Source organism: Anticarsia gemmatalis, chromosome 10 (genome assembly GCF_050436995.1).
Source record: "Anticarsia gemmatalis isolate Benzon Research Colony breed Stoneville strain chromosome 10, ilAntGemm2 primary, whole genome shotgun sequence".
In the NCBI taxonomy this organism is placed as follows: domain Eukaryota; kingdom Metazoa; phylum Arthropoda; class Insecta; order Lepidoptera; family Erebidae; genus Anticarsia; species Anticarsia gemmatalis.
The window spans coordinates 7,782,212-7,799,312 of NC_134754.1; the positions used below are offsets into that span (position 1 = coordinate 7,782,212).

A 17,101-nucleotide genomic window follows, 5' to 3' on the forward strand; every position below is an offset into this window, starting at 1 on the left:
TTATTCAATTAAGTTGCTTTTTATAGAGCACTTTATTGCATGGGTAACTAATTGGATTTTAATATTTAATTTAAAAAAGCTTCACTCACACTCAATTCAAATTACATTTGCACTTAACTCTAAATTAGTTTCCATTAAGTCTGAACGAACAATAAAAAAACTGGATTAATATAAAATTCGGTGTAAATGTAGTCTAAGATACCGGTTATCTGCTGGAGTATAGAACGGTGACCAGGAGAATGGCAAGGCCTATATTGAAGAAGTAGATAGTTTGTTTAGCAAAGCCTTCAACGGCGCACGCGACGCACGGTTCAAACGATCATACCCGCTACAAGCGTTCGAATTTCGACGTTTCGAAATTTTTACACTTCAAATTGGACTTGTGTTTTTTGTGGAGTGTCCTTTATTAAAAAAAGTAAGTCCTTCCGTAATTATTTTTTAATTATAGAAATTATCAAAACGTCTTTTGTGCTTACTTTAAATTAAGATTTTTTTATTAAAAAGCGGTTCGCGTGCATCGTTTAACGAAATTATTTTTTCGTAATTAAAAACTGTCCTTCTTGGGATTCTATTGCGTTACATTTCTAGTTAAACTGTTGAAAATTTACATCAAAATTTAATTAAGAAAAGAAAATACTATTTTAAAGAAACAGTCGGATTATTTTGTTATTAAAATCATAGCGAAAAAAATACACAGATGCTAATTGTCACAAACTTGATTATTTTCATAAACGAATGAGAACAGAATATTAACCTCGTTGCAATTTAACATAATTATAAAACAGCAGCTCGAACTCAGGGTCTTAAGGGAAAAAATGTGAAAACAATGATTTAACTGTAATTAATGTATTCCTTAGAGTAGTTATTTGTTGATCCATTGTAAAGGCAGTATGAGTCGAACAATAGAGCTAATCTTGTATTCCAGTCTTCAAAGCGTACGCTTACAATCGAATAAATGTGTAGAATACTGACGTGACTGCTTTATTTTAACAAAATTATTCCATTTATTTAACGTGATACCATTTTTTTTCATTATTTATTTAATTGTCTGCTCTTTTATTGCTTTTTCAACACGCTACTCTTGTAAAAGTCTGGTTTCTTTTAGCTCCTTTTACTGCCTAGATTTTAGACGATGTTATAAACTTAGCCCCATTAAATAGGACTGAATTATTTTAAGTGTTACTGCTCTCTTCAATTAGGAGTTGGATTTATAATTGGAAATATGTGTAAATAATCCTTTGTTTCGAGTTGAAGAAAATATTATTATGATGATTGATTTTTTATTATAGGTAACTTGACAGTATTATAATCTACCTGATTCAGGCTATGTTTAGTTGAATGGATATAATCGTATGTACAAATATTGCTTTTATACACAAAACTACTTAACAGATTTTGATGTAATTAGGCACATAGGGAGAAAACCCTGCGATACTTTGATGATTTTAGCTGTAGCTAGTTCGAATAAAAGTACAATAAACCAGGATATATTGAAGCACATAAAAGAATAAATAGTTTAATATTTACGAGTTCTGATTTGCATTCTGATGGATATCATCGCACGTTGATTGCTTATTTGATTGCTGTTCAATGTAATTTGTACACCTGTTGGCATTATAGCGTTATAACATATGGTTTTATAGAAACTAGCTTTGAATCCAGTTTTATCATTTATTTTAAAGTAGAGTTCTTTGTACTTAACTTTTAGGTGTTCTTGTTCCATAATTATGTTATGAAAATAGACTTACGCAATTTTAAAATATTGGCAATTCGATCTGCCAATTTATTTACCTTAGCTAAGCTACATTTGGTTTTAATTTGATACCGGTGGTGGCTACTTTAGGTCTATTTATTTCGTAAATATGATAACTTTTACCCATCAGATACAACGCATTACCATAACGACAAAATTCAATTCAAAATCGTTACCATAGCATCATAACAGTGTGTCGACGAATCCAGTCAAACACATAATAAAATATAATTACCGGTTACATAATCGCTAATAGAATCGAACGGTAGCAATTAGCGTGACAATTAGTCGGCTTTGCCTCGACTGTGGTACAAACGGTACAATCCATTTATGCGTGATACACAGAGAGCGTGTAACGGCGTGTACAATGCGTGAACCGCGCGGTTGATTGTCTTCACACAACACGTGGGTGCGGGTCGAATGCAAGCGAGCTTGGCCATCTACAGAATGAAATACCAGATAGCTCTCTTTTTACAACAACGGGAAGTTTACTCGCGTTTCTCGATCCCCGTCCGCTTTGAGTGTGTCGTTGTCTATAGCCCGATTTTTTACTACCATAGAGTATCAAACCGGTTAGTTATGGATAAAAATTGTATGAAAATCTAATCAGTGCCTCTAGCGGACGTCGTAGAAACTATTTTTGCAGTATATTTTAAATATCAGACTCGATAATCGATGGTTCCAATTGTAAAGAATCGCGTTACTATACGACTGCTAGATATACAGCCGCTGTATTCTCACTTTGATCTGTCCCGCAACCACACTGTGTGTGTCTTATGCTTTATACAATGTAGGTATAGTGTAGAATGTTGGTGAGCATTAAACACGCTATCGATAGTTGTATCACAATTCACACCACTAATTAGTCGCGAATAAGTGTTTATTGGGCTGTCACGCGAATTATAATAAACAGATAAAGCTGTGAATTAATTTATGATTTGAAGATTTCTCGGGATGTTAATTGTTTTTTTTATGTGAAAATTTGTGAATTGTTAGTTTTATTATGTGATATGAGCAAAGTTCATCATAGGATTGATGTTGGGAATTTAAAATTATTACCTCAGTTTAGTATTACTTCTGTATTGAGACACAATTTTTAACACGTTAATTTACTGATATCACATTGAGTTTATTTTACTATCCTTCTAGAAAAACCTTCTATAGATAAAGCTACTAAAACTACATTGCGAATGCTTGAAAATTAATGTTGATATTGGCAAACTAGCCGAGTGTAGTGACGTAACAGATCCGTGTCGATAACGGAATTGGCGTGTTCCAAAAACACAGGTCAAGTGCAACTGTGTTACGCACTTGTTCTGCGTAAGAGTCGGTCGATGATCCGCCATATAGCCTTAATTTAAAGTTTATAAATGGTACTGTGTACACAGAAACAAGAACTTTGATTATATAAGATAGGACTGAGCTATATTTTGATACCTCAGTGGAAAAACTTGGCATGGACGAATTATCTGTATTTTAATCAATAATTTTGTGTGTCCAAAAAGAAGTTGTATCAAACAGACCGCAGTGACTGATTCTGACTGTTCTATATTTTATTTCGTATACATTCGCCAGGTGTGAAACTTGCAAACAAGACTCTACAAAGCTGTTGATTTTTAAAAATCTTTAGCATCGGGATTTTAATTATAAAGAATTTTGGGAATAAAGGAGTAACTCTGAATGACTTGTGCATTTCTAGACATCAAGTATTCCACAACTACATCTTTTGTAGATTTGACCCTGAAAGCAATATAAGCTTGCACCATGATTTAGTCAGCTGTATGATTCTTCTCATCATGACTTAGCAATTCAAAGGTCTCTTTATTTGACGGTATATTGTTGTCTACTCATAATTTTTGTATTCAATATTTGTTTATTCATAGTTTCGTAAGGCCAAGTATCAAGTTTAATATAATTGATGTGCATAATTTGAGTTGCACAAGCAACAGTACATTTAATGAACATAGTTGTTAACTAAGTTTCATAGATGAGAACGTTGATAGACTGTTATTAAACAATGCGATCGATTCTTTGGATACTTCGCGTAATTGATAGCTTAGTTATTAAAATTTTCTTTTTAACGTTAATACTTAATAGTATACTGCATTTATTGTAAATGCTTGAAAGGGGCACATCTCACATAAGAAAGAAATAAGACATGTGCCCTTTTAAAATTGCTTAATATTCGATTAATCTTAACTTATACCCAATAATCTTAACTCTATAACCCGAATCAGAGACACAGATTACAACAATATCCAGCTGTTGGATCGAAGGACGTGCCAGAAACATTGTACCTATAAAAGCACTTAATAATGTGAGTCAGATGTTGACATTTGTAATGGTCGTTACAGAATCAACTATCAGTTCAGAAGAGTATAGAAAGAAGCGAAGGGAAGAGCTAGCAAAAAACTCACAGCTGTTCTTTTTTACTCTCTCAGGTAAAAAAATAAACAACATCTGGACCAATGAGATTAATAGCATTGCGCAACTTAACCACGCAATTTATAAATGTTTGAATACGATTACATGAATAAAATATTCATTGACTTTATTTCATTGATGATTAATCATCATTCACACGTTGAAATAATTTCATTCATTCATTATTATTACGAGGATTTTGTATCATCAAATGAAAACAAAATATAAACGCGTTAAAATTACAAAACAACTTGATATTCTAAAGCTAAAAGCACATATTTCTAATTGAAGAGTTTGTTTGTTTGAACGCGCTAATCTCAGGAACTACGGGTCCGATTTGAAAAATTCTTTCAGTGTTTGATAGTCCATTTATCGAGAAAGGCTATTATGTCACGTGACAACCTATAGGAGCAGAGTAGCAGTATAAAATGTCATAAAAACGGGGAACATTTTTACCCATTCTCTCTTATGTTACGGAAGCGAAGTTGCGCGGGTCAGCTAGTTACTTATATTTCTGATTAGTCATTGCGTTGACCACGCTAAATAAGAAAGATTTATGGGAAATTAAAACCTTGATTTTCTAAATAGAAGACCCAGCGTACATAGAATATGAATAATATGTTTAGATTGGTCAATCATTAAGTTGTTAGGAAAATACCAATTTCTTAGAAAAAACCATATGAAAAGGTTTGATCCATTAGGTAGTTTTGGTTCTCATAGTTGATAGGGTAACTTTAAAAGGGCATTGGACGTTATTAAGAACAAATCTTCCTAAATTGGTATGAGACATAAAAGTCTAGCCATTATCATTCCGTATATAATAAAAGAAGTAAATAGATTGTCTAATTGAACTTGTAACGGGCATCGCCCCAAATAAATTTAACCCGTCACCTTAGTAATAAATGACTAACCGTTAGCCAGCGTTGTCAAAACCGCACATTAACCCATAAAATAATACCTAAAAATATTTCAGTTCAGCTAGTTGCCACAGGACATTGACCTAAGTCATTAAGATGGAAGTCGCGTCTAAAAGAAATTTGACTGAAGCATTTTTTTTAACTATCGGCAAAGGCGTTGACTTTTTAATAACTTTGTAATAATTAATACCGTTTACCGAAGTAAAGACTAAAAATTTAAAAAAATCACAAAAAAAAATCTATTATCTTGCTGATTGTTTCTGGTATGCGTATTTTGTTCTTAGTTGATAAATTATAACTTGAGATTCACTTTGCAGTACAATGACTATTTTACGTAACGCATTGATCACCGCCGTTGGAGGAAAAGACCGATGTAGTGCTTACTGGTTATCAAATGGTCAACCTAGATATACAATAACTTCACAGGCCCAAAATACCTCCTAGTTCTTGTTTCGTATTACATAAATATTGCACTGGAAAAGTTTTACAACCTCCGGTAGAGTACCGTTTTAAACCGACTTCAAAAAAGTAGGAGGTTCTCAATTTGACAGTATATTTTCTTTAATTTACCAACAGTGAGGAACAGTTTATAGAGAACTGTCATATAACTTATCCAATAGATAGAGACACAAACTGTTAAAATACCGGGAAGGAAATAAAGGGAGCATTAGATTCATACATTTGCTGTTACTTTATCTATCGGATAGTGTTAGTGGTGAAACCGGCAAGTTCATTAAGTATACATTGTCCTGGTACTTCGTGCTAGGTTCAGTGAGGTCAATGGCCTGTCAGTGTGCAACAGTGTGCATTGAATAGCGTAGTGAATACACTCGGAGAGAGGTAATGCATCCGGAGTTACTCAATCGAATATAATGAAGTACTAAATGTGCTTTAGTAACTCCTAGCTGATATGACTGTAGTGATTAGTTTTATTAAAACCTGCCGACTGTGCAGGACTTCGTTCATAGTTTCGAAGTGTGAGCTTAAACACAGACCAAGTACTCTTTCTTACCGAGTCTCGTTGCTCGGGGGTAACAGTTTTTGACATGACACGTTAGATTCAGGTGTGAAACCGACGATGTCATGTACTCTCCGAGGTACGAATATCTACTTGCCTTTACTTTCCTATAGAAAATCTTAGACACGAACTATAGTTCGTCGCTAAGATTTTCTTAGCGATTTTCTTAGGTTTTCTTTGGTTTTCTTAGGTTTCGGGTTCGAAATACAGTTCGACAATAGTCTCGAACTTTATTTCGAACCCGAAACCTCTGCCCGGCCGTCGCATACGCTCCCGACGCGCCACAGAGGCAGTCAAATAGTCTAACTACATCCAACTGTAAAATCTCCTAACAGTAAACGAACGGTATTTAAGTGTTACTTACAATTGGAACTTGAAACTTGTTGCACGAACAATTTGTGAGGTTTCATAATAAATATAACGAGCGGCAATCTGTGCAGTTAGTATGAGACATTGCCTTACAAAATATGAGTGATTGCAAAATGTAACGTTTTACCTTTGAGGCGCTTATAGCCCGCTGTAATGAGTAGGATAAGTAACATTTGATGAGTAGTCGCGTAGCGGTATTTGCAATAAACATCTTATTGTGAAAAGACTATTAAAGCTAAGATCTCAAACTAATTCAAAGACCTATTAGTGAACTCGAAAAGCCTGACATTGCATCAACCACTTCGACATAAAAAGAATATTAACTATACTTATTTATTATTCTATGTAGAATAGAGGTTTTATACATATGACTAAAGATGACATAGAAAAAGAAAGAGCACTTAGATTCTGAGTTTATTTCATATAACATCTTCATTACTTCATTAAGAAGACTTTCAAAACCTTTTTCCTAGTTAATAAAACACTATGCCTAATAGAAATACAATGGGTCACTATTGGAACGTGTAGGGAAGAGCTTAATAGACTATATGTAATGGTTTCCTCTGTGTCTAGGACAGACAGGCCTTTTGTCGCCCGCACAGGTATGACTAATGGCTTCACTCACGTAGAAAATTGGAATATTCCTAAAACTGAACGAGTAGATAGACTACGGACTATGTTCGGTAGCACGATATTCTACGCTTTCCTGTTAGGGGTTTGAAGTGTAGTGTAAGTGTATTTGAACAATTCAAACAGTAGTGCAAGTAAGAAATTGTTTTTGAAATACCAGTCGATCCATGAAAAATACAGGTATCCAGCTGCATCCGCTTAGACTGGAAGCCGACTTCAATGTTGTTGGAAAAGAGGTTAGGCTGATGATTGTTGATGGATTTTACAATCTAGTAATGATTACTTATTACTACGGGTATGACTCCTTTTCGGTAATTCTACTGACGTTTTTTACCGTTGATGTGGTTTATTTCAATACCTTTGCTTATAAACATAAGCACCCTGTAATTAAACTGTGTTCACAAACTTTCTGACCTTCGAATAAACAGTAAGGTAATAATTAATTGCATTTAAAATGCAACACAATCTTTATCATCAGTTTCAAAACTTTAGTCAAACACGTAGTTAAAACAAACAACTGTGAAATCGCAAAGCATAATGAATAATTCGCGGTCAAAATCACAAATATGACCTGATGAAGCACCAACCACAAAACGTGACGTGTAAATTCACATTTGATAACTACCTAGACTGATATTAGCCTTCGACTGACGCAAATATTTACCAATCTTGGCAAACATTTAGGTGTCTCGATGGACATTTTCGACACTAAAAACCTAGTTATTGATTTATTCGAAGTTTTTATTTTGATTTGTTTATTTAAATTACACAGAACTATTTACTTTCAAAGCTATATGTTTATAACTTAACGGTAAAGCAAAACATTGTGATGATGTTCTGCACGTCTGAAAGTTGTTCAACATATTTCTTGAGGGACCTTTTCTTTAGGCCACTCGTATATACCAGGAAAGTTATTTAACTCCGGATTTCTTCAGAGAGTATTATACTAATATAATAAATGATACGGAAAACCTGAAAATCATTTATTTCAAGAATTTAACACTAGATTGTATAGGCATAGTATAAAAATACAGAGGCAGTCATTATACAACATTCGTGTGATCTGAGAGCAATGCGTCATAATAACTATAAAGTGACGTAAAGGCGAGTGAAAGTGAATAACGGGTTGTTGCAACGATACAAGAACACTTTATGACGCCATGGCGCTATGCGATTCATCTTGGCCCTGACTTCGAGCTATTATTTATGAGTACATTTTGCAATATTCGGTTTATTTTTGTTAAGATTATCCTGTTCAACTGCGACATTGATCTTTGGAAGTAAATGTTTATGTTCAGTATTTGATTTTAAGAATGTTGTTTTGTTAGTATCCTTTCGTTGAAACCTTAGTTGAAGATACAGAAATCCTACAAAACGATTTACTTAACTGAGACAATATCATAGTATCCAACCAGGTTAATTTCGTATCGTTGTTCTTTAGTAAGAATAACCTAATACTTCATTTTTTATTAACTTAATCATATTTGCTTGAATAATCACAAGCACTTTTGGTAGGTATCTTAATTTAGCCGATTCTTAAGGGTAGGTTAGCATCTGTGGTATTCAATATCACAATCTCCTAAAGGACCAAACGTAAAGACCTGTTTTTTACGCTTCGCAATTGAAAGTCAAAACCTTGCTTTAATATCCACCAAAAAGCAAACATATTAAGGAAAACATTAAAAATACAGCTAGTGTAATACGGGTATATTATGTAAATACACACGTCTAGATTACATCAACGGTAGCGATAACACGAGTGTGGAAAATTATTTAATTCAAGGTTGGAATAAAGTTTGAAACAGTTATGACTAAAAATAAATGTAATTGAACATTAGTTTGCATGATACGTCCAATATTCACTGTAGTGTGGCTAACTATTCCACGAAACGAACCGATTTTGTTTTATTTTGCCTCATTTCAATCACATATTTTATTTATTATTTATTATATGCTATTTTAAAATTATTATGTTGATTATGACTATATTGTAGTATTTTTTGTTTTTTTGACAAAGATATTATAAATTTAGCTTCATTAAATTATTCAATTTCATTAAATAAAAATAATTTTTAGTTTATACATTGGCATATTAAAGCTCTGTATTTTTCATGTTATGTAGTTTATTACACGAACACACGTTTTCTGCGTGTAAAAGCCAGGTGCAATCTGAACTAGCCATACCTGGGCAGCCAATCAAAAAGACTTGAATATCAATCAAACGTTGAATGCCAATCGAAACGGCAGGGAAATGAAAAAAGTATGAATAATATTTTTTTAGACTGAATCAACAAGCTTAGCCAGTAACGTGTTTTTTCTGTCATACACAATATTGACAATATATACTGGCTTAAAATATCTTTAAATTCATAGGTAGTTATTAATTTTGATTGATAAACACTCACACATTCGTATTTTTAGAACTTATGTATTTGGAACTTAATAAAGATTGTGAAACCTAGACTTAACAAGCAGATATAAAAATAAACCTATGCACTTTTAAAATAAGGCTACTGATTTGCAGTTTAAGGTTAGGATAATACAATAATAGGCATTTAAATAATTATTTTTCGACTACTATGTATACTGGCAAACAGAAAATTGTCAACACAAAGTTGTATTTTGGCTAGTCCAATAATAGAATACGCGTAACCCGTGCGTATCTCAAATCGTAACAGCATAACTAAGTGACATTATTGGTGGTTTATTGAAATTCGAACTACGCAATCTCCATAGAACTACGCTTTGGGGTCAACATGCGTTGTCTCATGAATAACGGAGCTGCGGGCCCTCGGAACAATTCCGGCTTTCGAGTTGCTTATCTCTTTGATGTTTGAATACAAGTTTAGAACTATTGTTTTGTTTTGTACACAAATATGGATGCTGAATGTTTGTTTAATTTGTACTACAACGTCGATTTTTGTAACCGGTAGCAATTAGTAGTCTTATACTTCTTGCTTGCAATGCTGACTCATTCTAGCCGAGGTGTGATCACGTTAGCGTCATTTTTTAGTTTGGCAATCATATTTTGCATGTCAATTGAGTGCAAAATGTATATTTTAAATTAAATACAAATCAAAAGATTCAGTATCTACTTCGTTTACCCATTCAATTAACTTTATTGTATTTTGTTGTCAACATTCATATTCACAATGTTAAACCGCCCATGTATTTTGATAGATTTTAGATTTTATGCCACAAAAATATGTTTCGATATCAGACAATATGTATGCATCATTCAGTCTTCAAACTCAAACATCTGCAAGAATTTTACGTATTTAAACGACATCTGTAGAAAATATTTGATGAAATGTTCGTTCATTCACATCAGATACGAAACATGCAGACGTTCTTTATGTCTTATATATTTCAAGTATTCGAAGGTATCAAAGAAAGAAGTCAGGTATTTTATTCGAGATTTTAGTACAAAGATATTTCTGATGAAAGTCCTTTTCGATTTTAATAAAGAGCGGAGAACTTTTGACGAAATGGTTTTTCGGTAAAAAGTATTGAAGAAAGTGGGCAGGTTTTTGTAAGACGATGTTTTTCCGTTGACCTTTGAACCGTAACTCACATCTAGAAAGTACTGCAGTGAAGATTCATATCTAATTACACACTCTAGATGGCAAGTTGTATTGCAGTCATGCAATGCACTGAATACACGTATTGTGTGTCATATTATAAATCTTGTTCTTATGTGTGCGCTATTCAATGATTCAACTATTATGTATGCTGTTTTTCTCTTAGTATGTTTGTTTTGTTTTTTGCGTTGTTTGTATTTGACAGGTACTGATTGATACGATTCTCACCAGTAATCACGTTATCACATTACGTAATAAAAAAATATACTTTACCTTTGTCGTACAGTTTTTTTAATGTCACATATAGATACAGAATATTTGGATTGGCAGTTACGGAGCAACAATTAATTTATTTCTTATTTGGTTACAGGTAAAAAATGTGGCGACCAAGTATATTAATATTGACTGTGCTCCTGTCCCAAGCTTACACAGTAAGTACAATTTCAACAGTCTTCTCCTGAAAGCAATATACTACCTTTATATAACTAGTTTTAATGCCCCACTAGCCTAGTGGCAGTGTAATAGACGGGACGACTCTACTAAGGGCCACCTCCTTTGCCAATTCTATTCCGCTGTACGTGAGCGGCTTGTCTGAACAAGGTTGGAGGTTACTAACTGCGTGGTTAGATACGTTCCAGGCTGTGGTAATGCCATATATGTATTTTCTCTCACTACTTCACCGATGGGTCAATGACACTTATGACGCATCACTCACGCTCATCACTTAAAAACAGTTGCAAAACGGTTTCATGAGATGTCAATGCAATTTGTTTAGGTATGCAACGTCAATGTTGGTTTTGGGTTGAACTGTACTAGCATGTTGACTACGAGTGGTGTCGCACAAAAATAGTACCGGAAGAAAAAAGTTTATCGAGTTTTGAGTTTTATTTTACATATCAAAAGTGTTCACCGTGGTCTTCAGTAACAAATCGCGTCTAAAAACCACGGTCGAGATTTGGGTATCGCCCACGACAGAAAATAATCGGGGTTAGTTATTAATATTACCAAAAGGTATTTTAAATAGATATAAGTTTTAGATGTGCGTCGTTGGGCTCTTAAATCTATTTTCAGAAATATATCTCATGATTAATAAAACGATAACATTAGTTACTAAGTATGCCAAGGCTTTTACCATAAAACAAGCTTATATTAAAATGTCCCGGGCCTAAAATCACGCGTGTAAGCGTTTGAATAAATAATGAAATTGAAAGTATTTACTTATGAATACATTATTCATATATGCTTGAGAACTTTTAGGACCCATTTTATGTTTTAAAATATGTGAATTTATTAGTACCTAATAATACTTCGTTCTTTTCTTATATTTTCTTTGGTTAATGTTCTGTCCGAAGTATTTAGAATAATGTTTTAATAATACGAGAATGAAACGAGTAGTTGTATTTTCATTCTGAATATGGTTCAGCTAGACATTTTTGATTTAATGTTCAACTGGAAAATTGTTTGATGAAGATAAAAATACGACCTTACAAGATTTTTTGTATCAATTAGTCGTCAAGCAAAGTCCAATAAGCACATATGTACGTTATAAATAATTATTGGTTAATTAACCTCCAATAATTTTACGTCCAGTACTCTCCACTTAGTCTAGAAATCAAACTAAGGCCAACGTCTATTCAATTTCGCTACCACACCTACATATTTCGGGAAGCTTCAAGGAAGTACGAAACACATCACCTATATACAGGTAGTTATCTATACTAATATTATAAAGCTGAAGAGTTTGTTTGTTTGTTTGAAAGCGCTTATCTCAGGAACTACTGGTCCGATTTGAAAAACTCTTTCAGTACGTCCATTTATCGAGGAAGGCTTTAGGTTACATATCATTACGCTACGACCAATAGGAGCAGAGTAGCAATATTTTTTTTTACAAAAACGGGGTACATTTTGGCCCATTCTCTCTTATGTGACGTAAGCGAAGTTGCGCGGGTCAGCTAGTGCCAGATAACAATAAAACTCTCGTTTACATTAGTATTCAACGCGTTACTACACAAGTACTCGTAAGTTCACCTTCTGCACTAATTGGAATGACATTTAGAATATACGTGGGTATTAATTTTCTCTTATAATTAATATGAGATTTTCTTCAGAATTTTCGTAGACATATTTACGAGACTTGGAACGAATTTAGTACTTTGAACACAATGTCAAGTGATATTTATTGCGATACATGTAATTAGAAATTTCTATTTGAATAACGTATAAGGTTTTGTAACACACAACAGACAGATTTAAGCCCACATTACACGTGCCTGATATAATTTTGCATGAATTTAAAACATGTTTTCTCGTCACAGTGTGGTTTAGGTTGCCACGCCGCTACCATTGCGTCGGGAGGTCGTGAGTTCGATTCCATGGAAAAATTATTTGTGCGATCCACAAATAATTGTTTCGAGTCTGGTTGTACTTTGTGTCCGTTGTTTGTATGTGTCTAAAAGTCCTCACGACACAAGAGCAATTCTTAGAGCGAGAGTTGTCTTTGATAAGAAGAAATATATTAAAGTTCAGTTTTTATATTTAATTAAAACGAATAATAATTATCTAATTAAGGAAACGGAACGATAAAATAATAATTATCTAAGTATTAAGACACAGTCTTAAGAACTAACGGCGAAGGATAATTATGAGGACGTGAGAACATTTGCATGCTTGGCTGCTCTCTGTAAATCCTTCCAACGAACAAAGTAAAGTCTTTTGTACCTAGTCCTTGGTTAGCGTAACCTACCTGGGAGGCTATCATGTATCATGTATCTCAGTTGACAACTATTTGAAAGACACAATGCTGTACATTGGTTTCTCCCTTAGGTTACAGTAATTAGCATCGTACGTCAAAGCTGCAATGTAATGAAAACCCAAGTCTCGGTGACATAAAACTAATTATTAGTGCCGAAGTTGCTTTGAAAAAATTGAATTGTAATCTCTAACTGCGACTTTGTTTGATTAAATTGCAAGAAATTATCAAATAACTTATGTACATTGAGAAATAGCATCTCGAGTTTTACCACGGCACGCTTTGGCAATGTTTTGACGCGTTTTATTTTCCTAAAGTTTTTATGATGTGTTTACTGCGCATCTATCTATCATACACGGCCATTCCGCTATAAAACTATACCCAGTTTACTATACACTACTCGGTCACTTCAAGTGATACATTTTTTTGTGGACTTTTTTTCTTGAAAATAGACGTGATATAATTAGAAATCCCACACTCTCATATATGAACATGTCATATAATATGTTCGAAATTGAGTTAATCGAACGATAACTATGTTCTCTTTGAAAACCAAATTAATGGTAAGCAGTGTTTGATATTGAAATGTCCTTACTAAAATAGTTAAATTCTATAAGTAGGAATTAAATAATGCTTCGTCTCTCATTAACAAAATTCAACGTGCTAAATTCGGTACACGGATTGAAAAAGTTGAAAATTTTCATCCCGTATACCAAAAGTTTACACTAACATTATTCCAGTAAATAAAGTTTATAAAAGCTTTAAACCATAAAGCTACTATTGTACGTGGTTGAATTTTTTACACGAAAAAAATAAAAATGCAAAAATTTTTACCACATCATAATTGTGTGGGAGCCCTCATAAAAATCCTAGAAATTGTCTAAAAACTCGTGTTTATTTTGGCTAGCCTGCGTGCCCACGTTCATATGTAGAATTAAACGATTTGTCTTTGTCAGGCAACCTCGAGCGCTTTGTGACTTGTAAAATATTATGCGGTCAGTCACCCACCCTTGCTGGTTCCAGCCACGGTTTCGGGTATATCGCATAATTATCATTTTTAGAGTTCCCCGTGACGGAAACAGGGACATTCCCTGTAAATAATATGAAATAACAGTGTAACCTTTTAAGAAAATGATATATTTTTGCTGCATACTAATATAATATCATATAAAGATATCTTAATATCAGTCCCACACACATCGCTCTACGATAACTCACACGTCACCTTCATAAAAAGCCATTATCAACTTCGCACAAAAGACAATTATGAGTATACATCAAACCTATCGATAACTACTCGATAACAAAGACACAAACCTTTTTAATTAATTACCTCTCAAATGACGATGCCGATATACTTTATATGTCTTAAAAAATAAAATATTTCATAAAATTTTTGTTAAAAATAAATTGGATCCTCAGACATAACCCTTCATTTGCGTCATAGTAATTATATTCATTAGCCGTTAATTATACGAAGCAACGTGTGCCGACACAAGATTGCAACGCTTATTAAATGCATATTTACTCGTTCACGGTTTTAGTCACAACTACATTAAACAAACGTCGCGACTTCGAGATTTGTTTAAATAGTTGACTTTAAAATTCTCTTTTAATATTTTTTATTTTTAGTAGAAAGAAAATAATAGAGTAGCGTTTTCATAATGGAGATTGAAGCACGCATCGAAAACTTTAATAAAACAAGTAAATTTTCGTGCGAAATTCAATTTAACCCTTTCAACACAGCCACAAGCAAATTGACTTTATTAAAGAAAAATATTAAAAGCATTTCGTCATAGAAAATTTTGATTTTTGATGGAAAAGCAACATTTCTATTTGCGGGTTGTAGATGAAAATCATTTTGTAAATATGAATAACGTGATGAATGCAAGCGTTTTGTATAAAGCGTCCATCGGGAAATTAAGCGGTATAAAATATGATAGTATAATTGCCAAAATATGCAGAATCATACAATTACGCTGCAATGCATTTAAAAAGTACAATGATACGAGGTAAATGCAAATATTAAAGTTATTTTTAAAAGAACCAATTGTTTTCGTATTAATTTATTTTTAGGTAAGATTGCTTTGTTTTTGTTGTTTTTGGTACATGAATTAATTATCCCTTCAAATTACCTTCTAGCTTAAAAATAAACGTACCTACTTGCTTGGATTAAACCTTGATGTATTATTACTGGCTTCACATTTACTCTATAAAGAATATTTAAAAGATGTATGATTTTTTATAATAAAGTCTAAAAGCTAAAGAATTAAATAGTTAAAGCTGAAAATATTGGCTAGGGTTTATTCATAGAAAAAGCGTAGGTAGACTGTTTGTATTTTCAAGTCCCGATAAAATAGTGAAATAGTTTTAACCAAAAACGGGATAAATGGTATTCCTTTTAGATATACGTGGTCACTGGTCAGTGAAAGAAAAATACAACTTTCGATGTTGGATTGAAACTAACCAAACTGGAGGTTGGAGGGTAATTGAAAAATCGAAAAGTCGAAATTCTCCGATCTAGAATTTCGTACAGTCCGTACATATATATTTTTAGAATATTCTTTGTACAAAGCTCTAGAGGAATCAATTAAAATTTCCACGAAGGTCTACAAAGGGATAGTTTGATTAGGGATACTTTTTGTTAGGTTTGTTTGTATCTACTCCTTGATTCTGTTGGGATGAATCGACATTAAACCTAAAGTAGATGAAACTACAAAAGGTATCTTGTTTACCTTTTTAACACAAACGTTCCACGGCATTTGCAACAAAGTATGATGCTATTACTACATACTGGTTACCAATAGTGGGATTTATTCATGATCTTTTGCGATCATGACCTTGTATAATATGATCAGCGAATAATTAATTTCATATTAATATTTATTTTAGTTTGGTTAGCACTTAACTCTTATCGGTAAATATTACTAATTACTCAAATAATTAGGATATTTTTATATAAAAACCAAATTTTATTTTAATTTATCATCAATTAACGGCACGCGTCATGCAACGATTGAGGCGGTAACGATATCGCTGTGGTAAAGTATGTCGTGAGATCAATTACACATGTAACACAATTCGCTCCTTCAATGCAAAAGGGCCACAACTCAAAAAAAAATGAAAATCGTTTTATTGCAAAAATGACACCTGAACCGACTATATTTTATAGTAAAAAAAAACCCCCATCATTTTTGCTTATATTATAGCTGCACTGACTTACTGGCCTTTTTGCATTAGCTCACTTTGACAGGTAATGTCAGTGCAAAACAGCCACTTTGCGAGTTGCGCCCGGAGATTCAACGCAAATGCTCGTCAGTTGCATGAAAAAGTGCCACAATCCAAAATATGTCTGTGTTGGGTGCACAATTTCAAGTTAATGTGATTATATTTTACAATACAAAACTGCCATATTTTGGAAAACGTCCTTTTTGCATTCTAACTATAGTATTTGTGACCATATTTTGTAATACAAAAGTGCCATATTTCTGAAAACGACCGTTTTGCATTCAAACACTAGTATTTGTTATTATATTTTGTAATATAACAGTAGCATATTTTGAAATACGTCCCTTTTGCATTAAATTATTGTGGAATAAATAATAATTTTTAGTGTGCTAGAATGGGAAGGTCAGAAATATGACCGTTTGGTATGATAAT

General features: G+C 33.1%; 1 protein-coding gene across 1 annotated transcript in view; it reads left to right on the forward strand.

Moving 5' to 3' along the window:
• The first annotated feature begins 250 nt into the window (after positions 1 to 250).
• Positions 251 to 17,101, forward strand: part of LOC142975890 (uncharacterized) — a 38,540-nt gene continuing 21,689 nt past the window's right edge. The window contains exons 1-2 of the mRNA XM_076119018.1: positions 251 to 415; positions 11,063 to 11,123. Coding sequence (XP_075975133.1) covers positions 11,070 to 11,123 — 54 coding nt within the window. The 5' untranslated portion in view covers positions 251 to 415; positions 11,063 to 11,069. The remainder of the gene's footprint in view (positions 416 to 11,062; positions 11,124 to 17,101) is intronic.